Consider the following 26,155-nt stretch of genomic DNA (forward strand, 5'->3'; position numbering starts at 1 on the left):
CTTTGCATCTTTTGTAGGGCTTCATCTCAGGAACCTATTAGCCAAATCAGGACTCTGGGACTCTTGATTAAAAAGAAGACATAATTTAAATGGAAAAGTTGACGCCGGATGTCTGATTACAGAAGGACAATAGATACTGCACCATGGCATAAACTCACTTGGCCATTCAAGCCAGGTGAGCTAAAAATAGATAACATTTCAAACAAAGCTTTGTGAGGGTGGTTGGTACACAAATTATTTATGTTGCACTAGATTTTACTTTGGTGTTATTGTATAGGGTTTGATGACGCAGTACAATAAATCGATGTACACTAAATAAAAGTGTGTCATCAAGACAAAACAAGAAATTACACAAGTCAAAACAAGAATTACACAAGACAAAACATGCCTCAAACAAACCTCCACGTTAATAAAGTGATAGTATGGAAGCACCCTGTACATGTTATAAACATGTTTAAACATTGATGAATCTGAAAAGTTTTTATAATCAAAATTCACCTCAATATGCCATTTTACTCCAAAAACTTACTTTTCCTGTAAAGTGAGAATAAAGCATCCAATATATTTATAACAAAACTTGTTTTAATCTGACTATAATCTAATTTTATCCTTTGTTGATTTTCAAAATCTAAGGTTTTTAATGTCGAGATACACACACACAAAAATTCACAGAATCTTTAGGGTGTGTTGAGATGTCCATACTACAACACAATTACATTCCAGGTTTTGATGGAATAACACTAATACTTTTTGAGAAACTGAACTTAAACACAAAACTTTAAAGTCCAGATTCCCATCAGGCCGGTGGACCATAAACTCCAGACGTTTTTCCATAATTTAAGGGAGTTGTATAAACTCCATCATGTGACCTATCTCTATCTGAAAGGTAGGTTAATGTTGGACATACTTTTTGAGCAACAGATCTAATGCAAAACTTGAGTGTGAAATGTTGACAACTCTGTCGCCACGGCCAGTCTCGTTTCCATGACTTTTTGTCCAAGGCATGACAGAACTAACAAGATATAAATTTGTAGAATTTGGACCTATTGGGTAGAAGTTTCCTAACTACGTATGATTAACTGTATTAATCTGATGAAGGGACTTTTCAACCTCTCATGTTTGTGACTAGAAAGTGATACAATCAGTGATGTGTAGATCACCAGTAAATGTGTTAGTCCAGACATTCTGTAACAACTTAACATATTGGACTAGATTGGTATAAGGAAGCTCACAACTATACATAATTCAGTGAATAACGCCAGTCAGGTTTACACCTGCTCAACACTTAGCCAACACCTAGCCAATATTTAGCTAACACCTGCCCTGCAATACTTAGCTAACACCTGGCCAACACTTACCCAACACCTGGCCAACACATGGAAATAGTGAACAATAACACTCTCCCAACACAGGGAACTGGTGAACAATAACACCTTCCCAACACAGGGAACTGGTGAACCACAACACTTACCCAACACCTTCCCAACACAGGGAAATGGTGAACAATAACACCTGACCAACACATGGAACTGTTGAACCATGACACCTGCCCAACACAGGGAACTGGTGAACCATGACACCTGACCAACACACGGAACTGGCGAACAATGACACCTGCCCAATACAGGGAACTTGTGAATAATAACACCTTCCCAACACAGGGAACTGGTGAACCACAACACTTACCCAACACAGGGAACTGTTGAACCATGACACCTGCCCAACACAGGGAACTGGTGAACCACAACACCTGCCCAACACAGGGAACTGGTGAACTAGACTACTCTGATTTCTTTAAACAGATACCAAAGTTTAAAACCAAGGATTATCATAAATTACAGAAATTTTGAACTACAACCACAGTCCCATCTTTGGCTAACAGTAGAGAGTTAATGTATCTAGAATCACAGATCAAGTTTGTCATCGTCAGACACTAAGTCGGAGGGGAGAAGTCCTTGGGAACTGCTAGCACTGCCAAAGCTAGACACCTCTGTACTACTACTGGAGGCTACAGGTAAGGACAAACTGTTCCTCACATGGAGAGGTGTGTACCCATCACTGTCTGTGTTCACCTCATTTGCACTCCTACTAAGTCCTTTGATGTACGTCACCCTTCGGTCCTCGTAGTCCCTAGCATGACCCACTTCTAGCTGACTTGAAGCCCTTGATGGTGTGCATTCGTCCCCACTTTCCTCGTCCTGGCTCCCTAGAGAACAGATGGAATAACATAATTGAATGTATCCTGTTTAGCTGCCTGGTATACTACTATTGTATGTATTACGAACTATCATATTATTGCTCAAGTATTCTGCTGTTTAGAAAACAAGAGACACATATAGGGCCTGTATCACTTGCCTGGATATTGCAGAGAACTAGTTCCCCTTCAGCCAAATATAGATCAAATCCTTTTGTTCTTACAGAAGGATTTAAAATAATTTGCTGTTTCCCCTGCCAGGCTCCTCCCAAATTTAGTCAAAAGTCATTCCTGTGTCACCATTTATGCAATTTGTTTTCCTCTTCCCTTTAGATACTTCTGACCAGATTTGTTAACATGGCCCGTAATTGTCATCTGACAATTAAACCATCATATAATAGAAAGCAAAGTTAGAGCAAAGTTCCACATCTCGGGCTCCATGGGTCACACCAGCCTGATTTATATAAAATATCATTGGTCTCCCTCACATGATGTTTCTCACCAAATTTGGATGTACACATGTAATCCATCCAAGGGTTAAGAAGGAGTATGGTTTTAAAGCAAAAAATCACCAAAGTTCCCCTTTTTGTGGCCCCGCCCCACTGGCCACAGGGGTCACACCAGCCTCATTTACATATAATATTATTAGCCTCTCCTAATGATCTTTCACACCAAATTTAGATGTTATCCACCCAATGGGTAAGAAGGAGTAGGGTTTTAAATCAAAATGTCAGCAAAGTTCCCTGGCCTTTATGGGCACTGCCCCTCTGTCCCTAGGGGTCACACCAGCCTCATTTCAGCCTTATTTACATAAAATATAATTGCCCTCCCCTAATTGTTTCACACCAAATTTGGTAGTAATCTGCTTTGGGGTTCAGGAGGAGTAGCGTTTTGAAAGAAAAAGTTTAACGGCGCATGACGCACAGCAATGGACAGAGCATGATGCCTATAGGTCATCCAGACCCTTCGTTTCAGAAGTGATTTAAAAGACTTTTCTCTCTGTTTTCCCTAATGGGTCCAACCCTTTAGGCCCCAAAAGTTTTATGCAAAATATTGTCCCCTTCCCCCATGGATACATCTAACCAGTCAAAATCCAGTCACTCATTCCAAGACCAGTAGCAATTTAAAGGATTTACTTCTATTTCCCGTATTTGGCCCCATCCCTCCAACCCAGTCATCATTTAATCAAAATTCGTTCACTGCATTCCCCCAAAGATACTTCTGACCAAATTTGGTCAAAATCTATGTAGTCCTATACAACTTGTAGCGATTTAAATGAAATATCAACAGACGATGCAGGCCACACCATGGCATAAACTTATATTAGCTGTCCTTTACACCAGGTGAGCTAAAAACAATGATTTTTATCAAGTATCTAGTATACAATTTCTCAATGACATCTATGATGACTTATCATTGTAAGTTTCATGTTAACAATGAACATACATGAGAATACAGACTAATGACCATTGTTATAGAATTACACATGTACAGTTTGTGTGACATTCACAGGCCACAGACACAGTGCAACAAGAGACTCGGTGCTTCAGTGACATCATTTTTGCTGTGTTAGTATTCTATCTAAAATAACCAGGCAGTACTTTGTGATGTATATGACTATATATAAATAATATCAACAATGATGACAATAAAAAGACTCGGACTTAAATACAAAGTGAAATCATCGTTCAAATTACCTGAAACAAACCAGTGTACTTTACATGCTAACAGAAGAAACACTGACATTTTATGTATCCTTCAATTGTTCCATCCATTACAAATAAGAGATCCCTGGGGATCTTGGTTCCCACCGTAGACTGATCTTTATAGGATCCACGTTAGACTGACATTAGAGATCCCTGGGGATCTTGGTGCCCACCGTAGACTGATCTTTATAGGATCCACGTTAGACTGACATTAGAGATCCCTGGGGATCTTGGTTCCCACCGTAGACTGATCTTTATAGGATCCACGTTAGACTGACATTAGAGATCCCTGGGGATCTTGGTGCCCACCGTAGACTGATCTTTATAGGATCTACCTTAGACTGACATTAGAGATCCCTGGGGATCTTGGTTCCCACCGTAGACTGATCTTTATAGGATCCACGTTAGACTGACATTAACTCTACTTTCCTCCCTTCCTCTAAATATTTGCAACTTTCTGAGATATATCAATAACAAACTTCAACTAATATCCAAGATTCTCATGTCTACAGTCTGAAGAACAATTTTAAAGAATTTGCTGCTCTTCATCATAGGCCTAAAGGGGGTCAGACCAACCTTTTATACAAAACATTTTCCTTCTCCCCAAATGATATTTTACACCAATTCGGACAAAGTTCCTGTTATTCCTTTATTCCTACCTGAGAAGAAAGATTTTGAATTGGCTATATTTCCCCTATCGAGCCCAACCCCTCAGACCACTTCGGGGCCCGACACACTGTTTATACAAAATTGTTTCCCTTTCACTGAACAAGGAGTCAATTATAGAAGTATAGCCCAATTGCTCCCTTTTGGCCACATCCCTAGAAGAAGTTTTTATCAATTGCAAACTGTTGGCAGATGGACAGATAACTGATAGTTGTCACACTATGCCATAAGCTCACCTAAGAACTTTGGACCCGGTGAACTAAACAAGAGGCCCAGAGGGCCTGTATCACTCACCTGGTTGGATTTTACCAAATGTCAAAATAATGTTCATGTTCAAATTGTTACTATCCATATTTGTTGATGTCAAACAATGCTATATATGGTTATTGGGTTAGGATTTCAACAGTTTCAAAAATATAACCAAGAAACTAAGACCCTAGGGTTGTGAAAGACCCCAGGGCCTATTTTTACATCATAATTGTGTTTATCTCTTTATGCCCAACAATGCTATACATGTACATGGTTATAGGGTGGGGATCCCAATAGTTTCAAAAATATATCAAAGAAACTAAGTCCCTAGGGGTGGGGAAAGATCCTAGGGCCTATTTTTAGTTCATGATGTGTTTTTCTCTTTATGCCCAATAATGCTATATATAGTTATAGGGTTGGGATCACAATGGTTTCAAAGATATATCAAAACAAAAGGCCCAGAGAGCCTGTATCGCTGACCTGGTTGGATTTGACCAAACATCAAAATAATGTTCATGTTCAATTTGTTAATATCTATATTTGTTGATGTCAAACAATGCTATATATATCTATGGGGTTGGGATCTCAACAGTTTAAAAAAATATAACCAAGAAACTAAGATCCTTGGGGTGGGGAAAGACCCACTTTGTGACTAGTGACTGAAATTGGTACAAATCCATCTAATACTTTATTACTAGTAGCAATTTAAAGGAATTAAAAGGAAAAGTCCCACCCCTTTGGCCCCATGGAGGTCATAATGGTCATTAATGCAAAATCTGTTAACGTTCCCCGAAGGATCTTTCTGACCAAATTCAGCATTTTATAACTAGTAGCGATTTAAAGCAAACGTTGACGGACTACAGATGCCGGACGCCGCCCCATGGCATAAGCTCAACGAACCTTCAGTCCAAGTGAGCTAATAACAGGATTGTGTTTATCTGTTATTGGGCTCAATCTCTCCGGCCCCCAGGGAGCCATACCCTCCATTTACACAACATTAGGTCACATTTGCCCAGTAGTGGTTGCAGACAACTGATTTTACCGATTGATTTATTATGGTTATCAATCGATTTGACATCACTACTCTTAATATGAAATCTGTAAGAGATCAACGTAGAATATTCTGGGGAAATAGATGAAACTATCAATGAAGAACTTTTTGAAAATAGCAATAACAATTTTTAACTGTCAAAATTGTTGGCCATTGCTTTCTGATCCGTTTCAAAATTCAATATGCACACTAGAGGCCATCATCCTTTTCCTAAAGTAATTTTTCATTTGAGACCCAAGAGAAGACTAAATTTTTGAATCAGTCTCAATATTCAATATGCACAACTGGAGAGCAAGGGGAACAACATATGAAATTTGAAAAAGTTACAATAACAAATTTCAAAAGTCAAAATTCAAAATGGCAGCCTATCAGCCATTTTTTTAACTGGATCAAGGTCATAATTTCATGGTTACAGCTAGGGATCAAGATGAACCTACATATTCAGTTGGAGAAAAATCCTTGAATAACTTCTCGAAATATTAACAAGGACTGTTTATGTAGGGACGGTTGGACAACGGATGAAAACTTACTCTTTTTATAGATACAGAAAAAACATCCATATGTACACACAATTAAGTAGAACCAGTAAGCCAAACACACAGCTTAAAGCATTCAAAAGTATGCATAATTCAGGTACCAGCTGATGTAAACAAAGTAATAAGGTTCGACAGATATGTTCAAAACAACACCTTAACAGAATTATGCTTACCTGCTACCTGAATTGATGCAAATAAAGCAAAATTAACAGCATGGTAAAACAGGGATCAGTTGGAAACACAAACAATACGTGCAGTACTTCAGACACAGGAACATAGGCTATCATATGTCCCAGAATATAGGGGACACACTGGACTATATAATGTATTGATCTGTCAGGTTAAATTCAGTTCTTGAATGATTTCATTTCATTTACAGAATTATATTTAGCGATGAATGGTAAGAGTAAGAATATTATGTCACACATGTTTACCATTAAAGCGCAGTTTAGACCAATTTCAGAGCAATAAAATTTGACAAGGTCTTTAAACACACACACACTCAAGACCCAAAGACCCAGCTCACCTAGTTTTCCCAGCTCACCTAGTTTTCCCTGCTCACCTAGTTTTCCCAGCTCACCTAGTTTTCCCAGCTCACCTAGTTTTCCCAGCTCACCTAGTTTTACTACCTTTTGATCTTTAACTTATCTGTTCTAGATGGTCCATTTGTTAAGTTTTCACTTTACTACCAAATACTGATATGATCACACCTTGATATGGATGAACCAGTGGTTAATGGTGTAGAACTGCTAACAATTGACCAATATAACTTTTAAAGTGGGTCAAGGTCATTCATGTCCTGTCCCAGTAAGCTCAATATCAAAAGCATTACAGTTTTGCAAAAGACATCCTTTTAAGAAAATTTGACAACAGGTGTTGTACATCACATTAGTTGTCAGAAAATTGTTAGTTCTTTCTTGTTATGTTAGCTAACAAGGCCTCGACAGATACATCTAAATTAATCACACATTGGTCTATTACTTGAAACAGATATATCAGAGGATGCGACATCTCGAGCTGATTGGACTACACACAGATGGCTAGCACCACATCACAGAGTCTTACTTTCTGTTTCATTGTTGATGGCATTGTCATAGTCAGGATCGGGTTCTGGTTCAGCCTCTGAACTATCTTCTCTCTCATCGTCAGCGAGGTCCTCCGCAGACAGGTGACTCTGCTTTACCTGGATAGGCTTCAGCTCATAGTCACTGTCGGCCTCGGATTCCCCAAGGTCATATACCTGTAGGTCCTAAGGACATAATCAACAGAGCTTGTAAGTATTCTAAATGACTTGATTTATTTGTTACTCATTTATTTTGACTGTAGATGCTTGAACAATATCAATTTATTTTTATCACGATTTTGTATCTGGTGAATACATTTTTTTTTCTTTTTTATTTTCTAATGAATTTCATTTACTCAAAATATTAAATCCTATTCAAACCAAGGTATATCTTTGGAACCATTGTTTTCCAAAGGCCAAAGAGAAAGCCTGAAGGATTTGATTAGTGTTGTGTCAACAAGGTATCTCAAGTGATACAAATCCCCTCGCTATTTAACAAGGCAACTACAGTGATATGAATCTCCTCACTATTTACAAGGCAACTACAGTGAGATGAATCCCGTCGCTATTCATCAATGACAAATATGCAACAAAAGATGGCAAGAGTTGTCTAATCACAATGTCTACTAGGAAAACACTATTAAATATCATAACAAGACACAATAGCTTTGAGTAAGAGTTTGAAGTAACAGATAAACATCCAATAATTTACCGAGTTGGTAGAGCGAGGACGATGAAAATATATTTATAAGAGTGACCAAATTTGGATCCCAGGAGATTGAAATGAAAATTCATTCAAGAGATCATGGTTGTAAGTTTAAGTTTTAGGACAATCAGACATAACAAATGAAGTTGGTAGATTGAGGATGCCAAACATCCATATATAGTAGCATACCAGCAGTGACCTTAATTTTCACCCCAGGAGATTTAAACCTAAATTTTCCCAAGAGATGCTGGTTTTGTGTAGGAGATTTAAACCTAAATTTTCCCAAGAGATGCTGGTTTTGTGTAGGAGATTTAAGCCTAAATTTTCCCAACAGATGCTGGTTTTGTGTATGTGTATGGAGTTCCTGGACTGTAAGAAGATAAATGAAATCTATTGATAGCAGCATTTTTGACCCAATGTGGCTGACATGTGAACTCTTACCAGAGAGGATAGTTGTAAGTGTATGAAGGTTTCAGGAAAATTGAATTATTAATAAAGTTGTTAGAGTGAGGACATCAGAAATCTATTGACAGTAACAGCATTGATTTTCCTGGGTATTTTTGGAAAATCCACTTGAATGAAAATTTTACGTGTAAGATATGTGAAAAATTACATGCAAATAATTATCTCATCAGTTTTATAATTAGGGGATAATTGACTGCACAGATATCAGCATACTTTGATTCAAAACCATGAAAGTATAATGGACTAAGATGGCCTCTACAAAGGTGAGTACAATAGGATTTGTCTCTTTGTCTCAGTAGGAGCTGTCTCCTTCATTCAACTCCTTCCTGAAATGACAATGACACCCCTCTTACACGTACCTTTTTATCCTGGGAGTCACCATCTTTAGACACTTTCATCTCGTCTGAACTTTCATCATACCTATCGACAGAAATACAAACCATAAGTACAAGTTTCCTACTTGTCATTTAATGTAAAATCAGGTCTTAAAATTCATTTCAATATCTAATTCAATTATAATTGTTCTTAATGACAAAATCAAATATATATTGTGTACTCATTTGCACAGATATTCATTTGAGAACAAAGATACAACTAAAACATACTTCAAATGGGGTTTTTTTGTTTTTTGTTGTTGTTGTTTTTTTCCCTTTCAAATTTTTTCAATTTTTCAAGCTTGTATGACAATAAAAGGCACTGGATGCCATGCAATCTGGTACATAATTGCCTGACATAATATGGAGGGAGAATTTTTTTTAATAATGTGAGATTTTGTCTCTTGTCATGCACGAGAGTTCTGCATGAGAGAAGACACTGAAAGATGAGTATATCATATTCTACTTTATTCCTGTACACTACATACATGGGTTTATTCCTGTACACTACATACATGGGTTTATTGAGATCTACTTCATTACTCCTGTACACTACATACATGGGTTTATTGAGATCTACTTTATTCCTGTACACTACATACATGGGTTTATTGAGATCTACTTTACTCCTGTACACTACATACATGGGTTTATTGAGATCTACTTTACTCCTGTACACTACATACATGGGTTTATTGAGATCTAATTTACTCCTGTACACTACATACATGGGTTTATTGAGATCTACTTTACTCCTGTACACTACATACATGGGTTTATTGAGATCTACTTTACTCCTGTACACTACATACATGGGTTTATTGAGATCTAATTTATTCCTGTACACTACATACATGGGTTTATTGAGATCTACTTCATTACTCCTGTACACTACATACACGGGTTTATTGAGATCTACTTTATTCCTGTACACTACATACATGGGTTTATTGAGATCTACTTCATTACTCCTGTACACTACATACATGGGTTTATTGAGATCTACTTTACTCCTGTACACTACATACATGGGTTTATTGAGATCTACTTTATTCCTGTACACTACATACATGGTTTTATTGAGATCTACTTTATTCCTGTACACTACATACATGGGTTTATTGAGATCTACTTCATTACTCCTGTACACTACATACATGGGTTTATTGAGATCTACTTTATTACTGTACACTACATACATGGGTTTATTGAGATCTACTTTATTCCTGTACACTACATACATGGGTTTATTGAGATCTACTTTATTCCTGTACACTACATACATGGGTTTATTGAGATCTACTTCATTACTCCTGTACACTACATACATGGGTTTATTGAGATCTACTTTACTCCTGTACACTACATACATGGGTTTATTGAGATCTACTTTATTACTGTACACTACATACATGGGTTTATTGAGATCTACTTTATTCCTGTACACTACATACATGGGTTTATTGAGATCTACTTTATTCCTGTACACTACATACATGGGTTTATTGAGATCTACTTCATTCCTGTACACTACATACATGGGTTTATTGAGATCTACTTTATTCCTGTACACTACATACATGGGTTTATTGAGATCTACTTTATTCCTGTACACTACATACATGGGTTTATTGAGATCTACTTCATTCCTGTACACTACATACATGGGTTTATTGAGATCTACTTTATTCCTGTACACTACATACATGGGTTTATTGAGATCTACTTTATTCCTGTACACTACATACATGGGTTTATTGAGATCTACTTCATTCCTGTACACTACATACATGGGTTTATTGAGATCTACTTTATTCCTGTACACTACATACATGGGTTTATTGAGATCTACTTTATTCCTGTACACTACATACATGGGTTTATTGAGATCTACTTTATTCCTGTACACTACATACATGGGTTTATTGAGATCTACTTTATTCCTGTACACTACATACATGGGTTTATTGAGATCTACTTTATTCCTGTACACTACATACATGGGTTTATTGAGATCTACTTTATTCCTGTACACTACATACATGGGTTTATTGAGATCTACTTTATTCCTGTACACTACATACATGGGTTTATTGAGATCTACTTTATTCCTGTACACTACATACATGGGTTTATTGAGATCTACTTTATTACTGTACACTACATACATGGGTTTATTGAGATCTACTTCATTCCTGTACACTACATACATGGGTTTATTGAGATCTACTTCATTCCTGTACACTACATACATGGGTTTATTGAGATCTACTTCATTACTGTACACTACATACATGGGTTTATTCCTGTACACTACATACATGGGTTTATTGAGATCTACTTCATTCCTGTACACTACATACATGGGTTTATTGAGATCTACTTCATTCCTGTACACTACATACATGGGTTTATTGAGATCTACTTCATTACTGTACACTACATACATGGGTTTATTGAGATCTACTTCATTACTGTACACTACATACATGGGTTTATTGAGATCTACTTCATTACTGTACACTACATACATGGGTTTATTGAGATCTACTTCATTACTGTACACTACATACATGGGTTTATTGAGATCTACTTCATTCCTGTACACTACATACATGGGTTTATTCCTGTACACTACATACATGGGTTTATTCCTGTACACTACATACATGGGTTTATTGAGATCTACTTCACTCCTGTACACTACATACATGGGTTTATTGAGATCCTTCTTCTTTGGAGACTTGGCCTGCTCTGATTGGGCCATCATGACAACCTGAGGTTGGTCTTGGGTCTCTCGTTCCTCTTCCTCCAGCATCTTCTTGTCGTCTGCTCGGAACACCACATTCTGCTGAGTGTCTTTGGCCGAGTCCACTGCAATCACATTCCTTAAACAAGAATGCCAAGATATAATTGGAGAGGACATTTTATATCCCTTTATCCGTAAACTTTCTGTTTTATATATTATGAAATAGGGAGAAATAACATTATAATATGATTTAAAGGTTAGTTAGTTAAGGTTTTTTTTTTTCAAAACTTGATCCTATATATAAGTCAAATTTTTTTTAACAAATTTGACTGTCCTCCCTAGCCTCTCGGTAAGCTTAAGAGGCAAATGTCTAGCTTAGATTTGATTTAACAAAACAAAACAAAAACCCTGGAACTCGATCTTAATCTGTAGCTACTCATAGTGAAGTTACATATCAACAATCATGGCTGAGAAAAGTGCCGAAAACTGAGCGACGGACAGACAGCCAGAAACCTATAGCCAAGTCCCCCCCCCCTGTTTCATCAGTAGGGGACTAATAAACCAGTGTAGATGCATAAAGCTAAACAACATTTCCTATACAGCAGAAAAGTCAGGGGAGAAAACAATGCAGCTTAATACTAAACTGTTAATAGTCTCCACATAGGACAAATTCTGTTTCAGCCAAATTCATTGATTGGGATTAAATGTATGTGTGTACATATTTTAATAATGTCCAAATGTTCATTAGTAATGTTTCTTTATGGTACAGAGATGATTATGGCTGTACCTACCTTTTTGATGACCGTTTCTTTTCCCTGTGGTAAGTGTCCAAGTCTCCTGGCTGCATCATCCTCATAGACACAGGGAACCCTGAATACATACACACATTCTGATAAGTACACTTATGTTGGTATCATCCTCAGACACAGGGAACCCTGAATACATACACACATTCTGATAAGTACACTTATGTAGACATCATCCTCAGACACAGGGAACCCTGAATACATACACACATTCTGATAAGTACACTTATGTTGACATCATCCTCATAGACACAGGGAACCCTGAATACATACACACATTCTGATAAGTACACTTATGTTGACATCATCCTCAGACACATGTACAGGGAACCCTGAATACATACACACATTCTGATAAGTACACTTATATTGGTATCATCCTCAGACACAGGGAACCCTGAATACATACACACATTCTGATAAGTACACTTATGTAGACATCATCCTCAGACACAGGGAACCCTGAATACATACACACATTCTGATAAGTACACTTATGTAGACATCATCCTCAGACACAGGGAACCCTGAATACATACACACATTCTGATAAGTACACTTATGTTGACATCATCCTCATAGACACAGGGAACCCTGAATACATACACATATTCTGATAAGTATACTTATGTTGGTATCATCCTCATAGACACAGGGAACCCTGAATACATACACACATTCTGATAAGTACACTAATGTTGGTATCATACTCATAGATACAGGGAACCCTGAATACATACACACATTCTGATAAGTACACTTATGTTGACATCATCCTCAGACACAGGGAACCCTGAATACATACACACATTCTGATAAGTATACTTATGTTGACATCATCCTCAGACACAGGGAACCCTGAATACATACACACATTCTGATAAGTATACTTATGTTGACATCATCCTCAGACACAGGGAACCCTGAATACATACACACATTCTGATAAGTATACTTATGTTGACATCATCCTCAGACACAGGGAACCCTGAATACATGCACACATTCTGATAAGTACACTTATGTTGGTATCATCCTCAGACACAGGGAACCCTGAATACATACACACATTCTGATAAGTACACTTATGTTGGTATCATCCTCATAGATACAGGGAACCCTGAATACATACACACATTCTGATAAGTACACTTATGTTGGTATCATCCTCAGACACAGGGAACCCTGAATACATACACACATTCTGATAAGTACACTTATGTTGGTATCATCCTCAGACACAGGGAACCCTGAATACATACACACATTCTGATAAGTACACTTATGTTGGTATCATCCTCAGACACAGGGAACCCTGAATACATACACACATTCTGATAAGTACACTTATGTTGACATCATCCTCATAGACACAGGGAACCCTGAATACATACACACATTCTGATAAGTACACTTATGTTGGTATCATCCTCAGACACGGGGAACCCTGAATACATACACACATTCTGATAAGTATACTTATGTTGGTATCATCCTCAGACACAGGGAACCCTGAATACATACACACATTCTGATAAGTACACTTATGTTGGTATCATCCTCATAGACACAGGGAACCCTGAATACATACACACATTCTGATAAGTACACTTATGTTGACATCATCATCAGACACAGGGAACCCTGAATACATACACACATTCTGATAAGTATACTTATGTTGGTATCATCCTCACAGACACAGGGAACCCTGAATACATACACACATTCTGATAAGTACACTTATGTTGGTATCATCCTCATAGACACAGGGAACCCTGAATACATACACACATTCTGATAAGTATACTTATGTTGGTATCATCCTCATAGACACAGGGAACCCTGAATACATACACACATTCTGATAAGTACACTTATGTTGACATCATCCTCAGACACAGGGAACCCTGAATACATACACACATTCTGATAAGTACACTTATGTTGGTATCATCCTCAGACACAGGGAACCCTGAATGCATACACACATTCTGATAAGTACACTTATGTTGACATCATCCTCATAGACACAGGGAACCCTGAATACATACACACATTCTGATAAGTACACTTATGTTGACATCATCCTCAGACACAGGGAACCCTGAATACATACACACATTCTGATAAGTACACTTATGTTGACATCATCCTCAGACACAGGGAACCCTGAATACATACACACATTCTGATAAGTACACTTATGTTGACATCATCCTCATAGACACAGGGAACCCTGAATACATACACACACTTATACATTTCTTTTCTACAGGCTACAAATTTAAATTATACATATGATTTCTGGGGACAATTGTTTTCTGAGAGAGATGGCAATGTTTTTCACACTAAGAGTTCCATAAAGTATTTATTTGGTTGACAAGTTGGACCACCCTTATAAGACATTAAAATACAAAGCTTAATGGCAATTGGAAAATTTCTTATATGCGCTATAATGATATTGAAGGATTTTTTTTACAGATCTTGTTATGTTGGTTAATTAATCATATTTGTAATGGAAAACACAGAATCAATTTTTGTATTAACAAAACTGTGGAAGGAAGCTCACCATCACCTGGAGCAGGGAAGAACTGGTTACAAGGACCATTGAGGGCTTCAATGAGAGAGACAGCCTCATAACCTGGAGGTACACCCTCCTGACTGACAGGGTTCTCATCATTGCCTTCAGTCTGAAATAAACAAAATATGTATACTTATTCATTATTAACTTGAGAAAGTGAGCATTGACCATTGACTGATTATGTCTATTATATTTAGAGGACACAATTACCTTGACATTTGGTTGATTATGTTCATATTCAGACTTGTCTGAGATACACTGACCTTGGCCTCTGATTGATCATGCCTAAATTCACACTTATCTCTGATACAATGACCTTGACCTTTGACTGATAATGGTAATAATCGTTATCTTATGAGGATAAAATACATGTTTAACCAAAGGCTAATCTTTCATGTGGTCCTCAAACTTGGACTTGTCTGAGATACAATGACTTAAGAAATATGACTGATCTTCAAAGATACCTGAATTTTGGCTGACCGTACTCACATTTAATGTCCAAGACAATGTCTGTCAGTTTACTAGTGTTAAATTGATGACATGGTGTGTGATTGTTAGAAGTACTCCCATTTCTTGTAGTGGAGGTAAAATATACTATTACAATGTAATTTTGTGCAATACTGTAATAAGTAACAATGTCAAACATACAGACAAGAATGTACTCTATAATGTAAGTAGTCTGGTTTACCTTTACATAAAAAAATGTGTTTTTGAAACTATAAATGATATAAACAACTCGGCACAGTGACCAGTATTGTAATTGTAAACAACTTTCAGTAGATTGCTCACACATCAACCCTGTGTAATCATCTGTGATGGTAAGTTGTGTGTAGTTTTACAGGTAAATAATGAGTTATTTGACACACCTGTCTGACTAGTGTGTAATGGTGTCACGCATGAGTGAATACACTGCTGTCGACAATACACTGGGTCTTTATAGAGACACATGACCTATATCTGTTAAATTCAGGTAAAATTTAACTCGCACAATGTAAACAAATAGTTGTGTCTACCACCTCTACTACAGACAAATAACACACAGGGCAGCTATAAACATACCTTTATAAGTAGGTCAAGGTCATACTTTACATATGTTGTATCAAACCCTGTTGATGTTGATGTAGATGTAGATGTATAACAGCTTGATATTAGGTGAACAACATGAACAGTGTGTAAACAAAATGATACAATCTGAAGTCAGTAAAGGATAGGCAGTATCTTATAACTGTTAATCACTGGAGAGGGGAGACCATTTCTGACGACTTGTCTGATAGAATGAGTTTCCTCCCTATAGCCGTCTTCAAGGGAAGAGTCTCAAACGGGAGACCGTTTCTGACGACTTGTCTGATAGAGGGCTAGAGTTTCCTTTCTATAGCCGTCTTCAAGGGAAAAGTCCCAAACGGGAGACCATTTCTGACGACTTGTCTGATAGAGGGCTAGAGTTTCCTCCCTATAGTCCTGATCTAGGAGACAGCCCTTAAGGGGAGACAATTTCCTTAATGTTTTGATCATGGTGACAGCTGAAAATAGAACATCATTCTGATGACCTACTTGCTCCTTACTCTTATCCAGAGGAGAACTTCAAGGAGAGACATTTGTAATGATGTACCTGATGGAGGGGCACGGACTGCTTCTTCCTCATGGCCCTGATCTGGAGGAGGGCCCTGAAAGGTGAACGACAGATTGGACAGCTGCTGGCTTGGTATCGGAGGGACTCGGCACACGTACTACATAGACACAAGTGACGACATGGCAAGATCAGCGTGTCCCTCATATCCGACATACAGATCACACATTCTGCTCCACTGTCCTCAAGGTCGTCATCAGGGTCAATCTAAAATCACAATGCAGTCAACTAATGTAGCCTTTGTTAAGCATGGTTGTTTCTAAAATATTAGGACTAATATGTTATTTAGATAGGTTATAAGTTACACACATAATCTTACCTTGAATGGTCAGTCTTTTCTATAAGCATTACTTACCTTTGAACGGTCAGTCTGTTCTATAAGCATTACTTACCTTGGAACGGTCAGTCTGTTCTATAAGCATCACTTAACTTTGAACGGTCAGTCTGTTCTATAAGCATCACTTAACTTTGAATGGTCAGTCTGTTCTATAAGCATTACTTACCTTGGAACGGTCAGTCTGCTCTATAAGCATTACTTACCTTTGAGCGGTCAGTCTGTTTGTTCTCTATTCCATAAATTTCTTGCAGCAGATAAGGCAGTCCATCTACGAACTGTTTCTGTTTGAGTGGTTTGATCATGTAACTGCCATCCACAGAGCTTCTCTCCACCATAGCAAATGTCATGTGGGCATGGTTGGAGTGATCTGTAGTGATTAAGAGTGGTGAATATGAAAAACATTGAGTGGTCTGTAGGAATTTAGAACGGCAGGAGTGAAAAACATCATAAGGAGTGAAAGTATGTATTTTGTATGTTATAAATACCTACCATCTGTTGTGAGATTTATTTTTACAATACATAAATAGTACCTACCATCATCTTCTACAACAGCGTGGATCACTACAGGAATCGTCTCCTTCACTGGGTCAAACAGCCACTAACATAGAAATTATACATAATTATATCTCACATTCATTGTACCATATATACACATCACCATAGAAACATGTCATCATAGATACACATCACCATAGATACACATCACCATAGATACACATCACCATAGATACACATCACCATAGATACACATCATCCTAGATACACATCACCATAGATACACATCACCATAGAAACACATCATCATAGAAATATGTCACCATAGATACACATCACCATAGATACACATCACCATAGATACACATCACCATAGATACACATCACCATAGAAACACATCACCATAGATACACATCACCATAGAAACATGTCACCATAGATACACATCATCCTAGATACACATCACCATAGATACACATCACCATAGAAACATGTCACCATAGATACACATCACCATAGAAACATGTCACCATAGATACACATCACCATAGATACACATCACCATAGATACACATCATCCTAGATACACATCACCATAGATACACATCACCATAGATACACATCACCATAGATACACATCATCCTAGATACACATCACCATAGATACACATCACCATAGATACACATCACAATAGATACACATCACAATAGATACACATCACCATAGATACACATCACCATAGATACACATCACCATAGAAACATGTCACCATAGAAATATGTCACCATATATACACATCATCCTAGATACACATCACCATAGATACACATCACCATAGATACACATCACCATAGAAACATGTCACCATAGAAACATGTCACCATAGATACACATCATCCTAGATACACATCATCCTAGATACACATCACCATAGATACACATCACCATAGATACACATCACCATAGATACACATCACCATACACACCACCATAGATACACATCACCATAGATACACATCACCATAGATACACATCACCATAGATACACACCACCATATATACACATCACCATAGAAATACATCACCATAGATACACATCACCATAGAAACACATCACCATAGAAACATGTCACCATAGATACACGTCACAATAGATACACATCACCATAGATACACATCACCATAGATACACATCACCATAGAAACACATCACCTTTGAGCTTTCTATGCTGACTGTTATGCAGTATATTGGAGGTTATTCACTTAGTTCTGTCCTTTTATGATGTGTATACAGAAAACAAAGGCATATATTAGAGAGGGGTGCTAACTTAGTATTTATAAACTGAAAGCTTTAACAATCATCTCAATAATGTATTCAGACTGATCAATGTAATCTACATGTACCTCATCATCCACAAACTTGTTGGGGTCAATGATGTGAGTGGGCTGAGAGAAGACTTGGTTGACTCCTCTTTTGTAGTGGAATGTCTCCGAGTTCATTGTTGGATCCCGTGGGCGATATCTATATAAAGAGCATTAGTTTATCATAGTATAACTCTGATCAGACAGGATTTATATCAGGATGTTAGGACAATACCTGCCTGGTTTATGACATTATGCAATATATACTGAGGGAAATAAAATCCCTTGAGTGTTATTAATGGTGGATTTTGTATAGGCTTTTGATCATGTCTCTTTGAATTTTTTTACATTTGATTGATGTTTGATGTTGTGATTCAAGTTCTGCTATAAAGGGGGGAAATATATTCAAACTATGTGAAGAAGAATTGGCAATCTGACATAGAAATGATAGGAGTATAACTGGTATCAATGTTAATGTCTTAAATCTCTAGTATACACATTGTACTTATTGTTAGTATCACTGCAATCTGAGTGACATACGAGGGCTGATTGAAAAGTTGTGAGCCTTGTAATGAAGGAGGTACTCAAGGATGTTCTTTTTAAGTCCTAATATTCTCTGACTATATAGGGCCATGTGCAAGGACTGGTCTTATTTGATTAGTTTATATCGACGAGGTAGCACTCTAAAATAAACAAGTCAAGCGGCTTTGGCAAAATGGACAAAATCGGTAGTATTAGGGTGAAAAAATGTGTCATTGCCATGGCTGCCGTTCATGATTGTGGCTTTAAATTGATTGAGCATCCGCCTTATTCACCTGATATCACTCAATCAGACTTTTTATCTATTTCCAAAACTGAAAACGGCTATTTCAGGCACCCTAACCCTAACATGCAGTGGATGACTTTCTGAACAGCAAAGAAAAGGAGTTCTATAAAAGTGGTATTGAGGCCCTTAAACACTGCTGGCAAAAGTATACAGATACTGAAGGAGATTATGTTTAAAGGTAATACAATATGTCCAGCAAAATTCAAATCCTTCAATAAGAGGCTCACAACTTATCAATCAGCCCTCGTATTAATAGTGGTTTTTTTTGTTTTTTTTTTGTAAGAAAAAGAATACAATTTTCACATTAATTATCTAAATACAGGCATTTTTTTTAGAACAACTTGGGAATTATTTTGTTATTATTATCATTCCACCTGCAAGACATTATTCCAATGCTCAAGGACTTTCAGGGAATTTTAGAATGCTGTATCATGAAATTCAAAAGAAAAATAACTTTTGTTGCAATGAAGATATATCTACCCAGATTGCTGATTGCTGATATACAGTATACATACATGAGTTGACCATTGCTGATTTCCTCCGAGGCAAAGTAGTAGATGGTGATAGCACATCTTACATCACAGTCAAACGTGAACTCAATGTTGTATCTACAGCCCGATCGGGTCTTCCCATCCTCAGGCAGTTGAGCAGCATCAGCTTCCTCTACTCTGTAATTGTAAGTAAGGTTAGCCTTTAACCTCTCCCAGTATATATTCTTTGTACCCTGTATAATTTCAGCTTTGTAGTTAAAATCGAAGTTACACTTAGTTTTTCCAAAGGTGTTTTTTAATTCATGTTTTTGTTGTAAGGTTAACCGACAAAGAATTCAATTAATAAATAACAGATAATAACAAAAAGTAGATATACATATCTAAACAAGAGGCCTAATGGGCATGTATCACTTCTAATGCAACTTAGGGTCATTTATGCAGATACTAAGCAGATTACCATTTTGTTCAAATATGAGTAGGCTAGGTATATTCAATTAAATTTGTAGCTCTTCACTTCAGGTTGCTGGGCCTTTTGTGGTTTAAAGGGGCCGTGGTGGCCAAGTGGTTAAGGTGTCCTGACACTTTATCACTAGCCCTCCACCTCTGGGCCACGAGTTTGAAACCCATGTGGGGCAGTTGCCAGGTACTGACCGTAGACCTGTGGTTTTTCTCCGGACACTCCGGCTTTCCTCCACCTCCCAAAACCAGGCACAGCCTTAAATGACCCTGGTTGTTAATAGGACGTTAAACAAAATAAACCAAACCAAACCAATGGTGGTGTAAGGATTTTAACCTATTTGACCCCTGTGATCTTGAGTTCATTCATTTGAATAAACTTGGTAGCCCTTCATCCCAGCCTGCTACAGGCCCAATATGAAGTCCCTGGACCTCTTGGTTATTGAGAAGTTGTTTAAGGAAAAGTTGGACAGATGGACAATGGACGCTACACTACGGCATAAACTCACTTGCCCTTGCTAATTCAACCCTTGATTTTATATTGTGAAACCAATAAAATTATGGTCACACGCTAAATATTAATTGACAATTAATGGAATTTGAACTTAAAAATAATCAATCATCATGAAAAGCGACAATTATCCAAACTGTCTAGTATCCTAGCAGACAATGAAAGATTGCTGGTCTTCAATGAGAAAAATCATATTCACCTGACAAAGCGGAGTGAGTCCTTCCTGATGTTGACGAGGCTCTTCAGTGTCTTTGTGGGCTCATTGCCAGTAGGTGGAGGATATGGGAACTACAAGTAACAATTTTAAACACTTGATTTACTTTTACATCTCAGCTTGTTCATACAGTTCTATAAATAACAAGAATATTCAGTGAATTAGTCACCTACCAGATGTAGGTCAAAGGTCAAAATGTAGGTCAGAGTGATCTACTATTGATACATGATACACTGGTTAACCAAGGTGGACAAATGCCCCAAGTATGAAGATCTTATACCAAGTAGTCACTAGTGTAGGAAGCAGCCTGAACAAGGACATTTATCTTTTGTTCTGGTGGGGCTGACTGTACTTTTCAAGAAATAAAAATAGTGCTAACAATCTTTGATTATTCAATATCCAGGATGACCTCTTATCGACCATTTTGCTATTTCTGATCAAACTTCTAAATTGATATTGGCACAACTAGGGGCCAAGGGGAACCTACACATGAAGTTTGAGAAATATCCCTCCAGAACTTTTATATAATAGCGATAGCAAACTTCAAGTTTCAAAATCCAGGATGCCCTCTTATTGTCCTTTTTCCATTTAATAGGATATAAAATGGATGATGGTGAATTTTTCTGATTTTTTTATTCACATCAAAATGAGATATTTTAATAAATACTTTGAAGCAAATTCTGTGTTCATTAATTTCAACAAGAAACCGTAAAATTTTAAAAAACAAAACAAAAAAACAGATTTCTGTTTTGATTTGGACTTTGTCAATCAAATCTGTCTGTTTTAGACTTGCCAACTTGGGCCAAAACATGGCATTCTAAAATTTTGTGGGGAAAGTCCATAACCCATCATTTATCTAAGTGTATATAGTACTAGTTCCGCCATTATGCAAGCTTCTGAAAATCCCCAAGTTTATTCCATGGCAGTATTATTGTTGATCCTTTCCAAATCTGCACCGATACACAATTTTTTTTTGGATACGAGCAGGCCTGAGAACCAATCACTTAATTTTGTATGGCCTAACTAATCATTATATTATATAATAATTATTATATTATATTATTATCATAATTTGTAATTATAGATAGTCAACTCACAGGTATTGGTTTACTCCCAAGAAAATTCAGGTCAGAATTTTCTCCAAACAAATATGCCTCAGGTTGACTCATATCAAATCTTTCTCCGCCCATAATGAAGTGAGTACCAAAATAGTTACCTGTAAAGAAATATATATATATGTTCATATATATAAGAGTATAAACAATGACAACCAATATACCATTATTTCAGGCAATTGTTTCAGGAAAACAGCAATGATTAGAGCAAATTCATTTTATATAGATTTGGAAAAAAACCCAGAGCATACATATGCAGATACATGGTAAATATGCTACCAAATGCTACATTTTATTTAAATGCATCTTTTTATGTACATGGAAAGGATATTTCACATGTGTTTACTCTGAACATTTCAGTGATAATTATATATACATGTATATATAATTGAATAAGACTTTTTGGTCAATACAAGGACTGGTCTACACAATTAACTTCTGTATGTGATCTTCTGTGATATATTAACTTTTAATAATGTATCTGTTTTTACATAAAAATAAAATTAAGGAAAATACATGTACTGTAAAACTAATTTGTAATATACAAATGTAAAATCACATAAGGTGTGTGTTACACATTTTTATACCCAACCTTAAGGAAATTAGGCTTTTAAAATATTTACATAGTCTGTGCAATATTACCAGTAATTCATGAAGACTTCCAAACATGACTCATGTAAATATATATATTATGACTAAAAGCAATTACAAATTCAAAAGTTTCATAAGTATACAATATAAATTTCCATATGTAGAGACTGGGCCTTACTTTCAAAATCCCATTATAGAGTTATCAGTTTCTTCCTGATTTCTTACATGTCAATAAATAATGTTTCTTTTTAAACACCTATAGGCTAGCTTTATCAAAATGTGATACAAATGCACAGTAGAAAATTTCTCACATCTCAAACTTGAGGCAAAGTATATAACTTATTAATTTAAACACTGTGTGATTAAACTCAAATTTCATTAAAATCACAACAGACAGTGAGACTGCATCGATCACAACTTCAGGTTTAAAGGTTTTATTGATAGCATTCTGACAGACTAATGTATGTAACAAGAGGTCACATATATGTATATAATAACAATATGAAGGCGTACAGTTATACAATCTTACAATATTCTATACAATACATATTTGCGATAATTACTTAATTACTAAGAACATTAAAGAATAGAGGAGCACTGTCTGATACAAAAATCACTTTAAAATCAATTTACTTAGTTTTTCTATAAATCTATACACAATCTTGTATAAACTTTACGATTAAATATAGAGAACATCCCTTGCATTTTTTCTCGACTCGGATAAGTAAAGTAGTATTTATGAAAATATTTCTTCCTCAAACATATTACAGATTCATGTTCACATTTAAATATGTAATGAAATTCATCACCAATATCTCATTTACACAAATTACAAATTCTCTCTTGATGAGGTGTACCAAGCCATTGTCCTGATTCTCTTGGTAGTTTAATATTTAAGGATCTTCAGTGAGAGGATGAGCTGAACCTCTGAGGCTCGGCTCAGACATTCATTCAAGTTATAAAGAGATGTAAGCCTGATATAAATTACAGAATTATTTCATGAATATTAAAAGTGGTAGTGTTATGTAGATGATAATTTTTAGGATCAGACTATAATTACAGTAAGACTCTCTTAAGATGAACCTGCTTGATACAAATTCCTTCTGATTCTGAAGTAAATTCAAATCCTCGGTTTCGGCTCTTCTTTATATTTTCATTGGAAACAAATTATAATAAGTTCACATATAACAAATTTTCTTTTGATACAAAATCATTTTGTGGTGCAGTCAAATAAATACTTAAGCTTGCACCTAATACAAATTTTCCCAGCCCATTTTTCTTTAAATTGTCAAGTGTAGCCTCGTTTCAAAAAGAAACCGGGGGCCAACCATACAGCACTGTGCCAAAAGTATTCTTGGAAGCGGTTGCGACGTTGTTTACCATGGCGCTATCGAGATTGATTTAAATTTTAAGAACACCTGCATCATCGTGAAAGAATGGCGCATGCCGTGATGTCAGTTTCTGTCGTCTGTGTGTCATCGCACAGATGTCATCAGACATAGATAAACATGGATCGGAAGTCAGCCGAGTTGTCTCCTGACAATAAACAAGTCATGGTGGATTTAAATCGTGAAGAACATCGAGTGAGTGAAATTGCTAGATTGTTAGGCATACCTGTGTGGTGAATTACAACTTTTGCGGGTGGGAAAAATTGACCGTCGAAAAGTTTTAAAAGATGTTACCCTTCAATTTAACATTGGAAATGCTAACCCTAACCCCAGAACTGTTCTGTCGTGCTGTGTGGAAAGCCATGGTCTTAAAAGAGGTCAACCGAAAGAGACGGAGATGGTGTTTAGAAAAACGGTGATGGACTGTTAAATAAACAATGGAAAAATGTTATATTCAGTGATGAATCCCAGGTGGTGATTGGACAAAACAACCAGGTTTACGTTTGGAAAACGGTATCCGAGGCATATGGTATGGCTAGCTCAATCACTGTACATCAATATTATAGAGAATATTTGACTCAAAATCAAAATGGAACTGCAAAAACAGGCCTCCAAAATCAATACTCCTGATCAGTTGTTCCGATCTATACTCGTAAATGTGTGTTGTTGTTTTTTCAAAAAGCGCTTCTTGTATTCCAAGCGAGACAACTTGCACTAGAACGGCGGCCATTTTTCCGCGAATACTTTTGGCACGGCTCTGTATGTGCTTATACCTAATAGTACGCCTTGACCCTACATCGGACAAGCTGTCAGGTCTTTTTTAAATTATTTAAATGTTCAGTGTTGGTTTTTGTGTTTAAGGCCTAGTCCAGCCTAATGTGAAATAGGAGGCAGAAGTATGAAACGTAAACTTAGATGTTAACCTTCAGAAACCCTATAACTTCGGTTATAACGAATTGTTTCTTGGAATTTCCATGGAATTCGTTAAAGCCAAGTTTTACTGTACTGATTATTATAGCTAAAGTAAGCTTCTTACTGAATTCCATATTAAATACAATTGTAATTTACCTCTGTTCGATACTATCATATTTTACAATAGATTTCATGGACGATAATATAAGGTCTATTCACTGGCGTATAGTTACTGTAGTAATAATAATAAGGGTACTAGCCTAGGGATGATATTTTTTTCTATTATTCTAAACTACTCATGCTATGGTGATGCTGCAGATATCTCACCCAATTTTGGAGGATAGCGATATGCATTGTTTGAAGCATAGTCGACTTCTTCTACTCCATCATTGTTTCTACTGGTTAAGGCACCCATCTTTTACCGATGGCGTGCAAAAACACCAGTTTCGATCGTCTTTTCTCAATAACTTGTCAAAATGGCGTATGTATGTTGTGGTCCCTATCCACTTCCGTGTGTATGACGTCACGGGAACGTGCTGTAAACATAATAAATTCATGCATTTTAAAAACGTGAGCAAATGATTAACTGAAGGTTTTCGTGTCTTGAAAACAAAAATAAATAATGATATACAATTACCAATTGCAATTATATACATGTGCAATTTGCATTTTCCATATA

General features: G+C 36.7%; 1 protein-coding gene across 1 annotated transcript; it reads right to left on the bottom strand.

Annotated features, from left to right (window-relative positions):
* Window positions 1-1,529: 1,529 nt before the first annotated feature.
* Window positions 1,530-25,997, bottom strand: LOC117323856 (E3 ubiquitin-protein ligase MGRN1-like). Its single transcript, XM_033879360.1, has 14 exons — window positions 25,804-25,997; window positions 22,568-22,686; window positions 21,456-21,544; window positions 20,314-20,466; window positions 19,015-19,132; window positions 17,648-17,711; window positions 17,317-17,480; window positions 16,759-16,983; window positions 15,138-15,258; window positions 12,551-12,629; window positions 11,722-11,898; window positions 8,996-9,056; window positions 7,468-7,651; window positions 1,530-2,206 (listed from the first exon to the last, which is right to left on the bottom strand). Exons 1-14 carry the CDS (start codon window positions 25,889-25,891, stop codon window positions 1,905-1,907), a joined length of 1,944 nt encoding a protein of 647 aa, XP_033735251.1. The 5' UTR covers window positions 25,892-25,997; the 3' UTR covers window positions 1,530-1,904.
* Between the last annotated feature and the right edge of the window lie 158 nt (window positions 25,998-26,155).

This window comes from Pecten maximus, chromosome 1 (genome assembly GCF_902652985.1).
Source record: "Pecten maximus chromosome 1, xPecMax1.1, whole genome shotgun sequence".
In the NCBI taxonomy this organism is placed as follows: Eukaryota; Metazoa; Mollusca; class Bivalvia; order Pectinida; family Pectinidae; genus Pecten; species Pecten maximus.

Coding starts and splice junctions, on each gene's coding strand:
- LOC117323856 (XM_033879360.1), bottom strand. CDS start 25,891: ATGGGTGCCTTAACCAGTAGAAACAATGATGGAGTAGAAGAAGTCGAC. Junction 20,467..21,455: donor GACTCACTCCGCTTTGTCAG/GTGAATATGATT, acceptor TTACAATTACAG/AGTAGAGGAAGCTGATGCTG. Junction 12,630..15,137: donor CTTCCCTGCTCCAGGTGATG/GTGAGCTTCCTT, acceptor GTATGTATTCAG/GGTTCCCTGTGTCTATGAGG.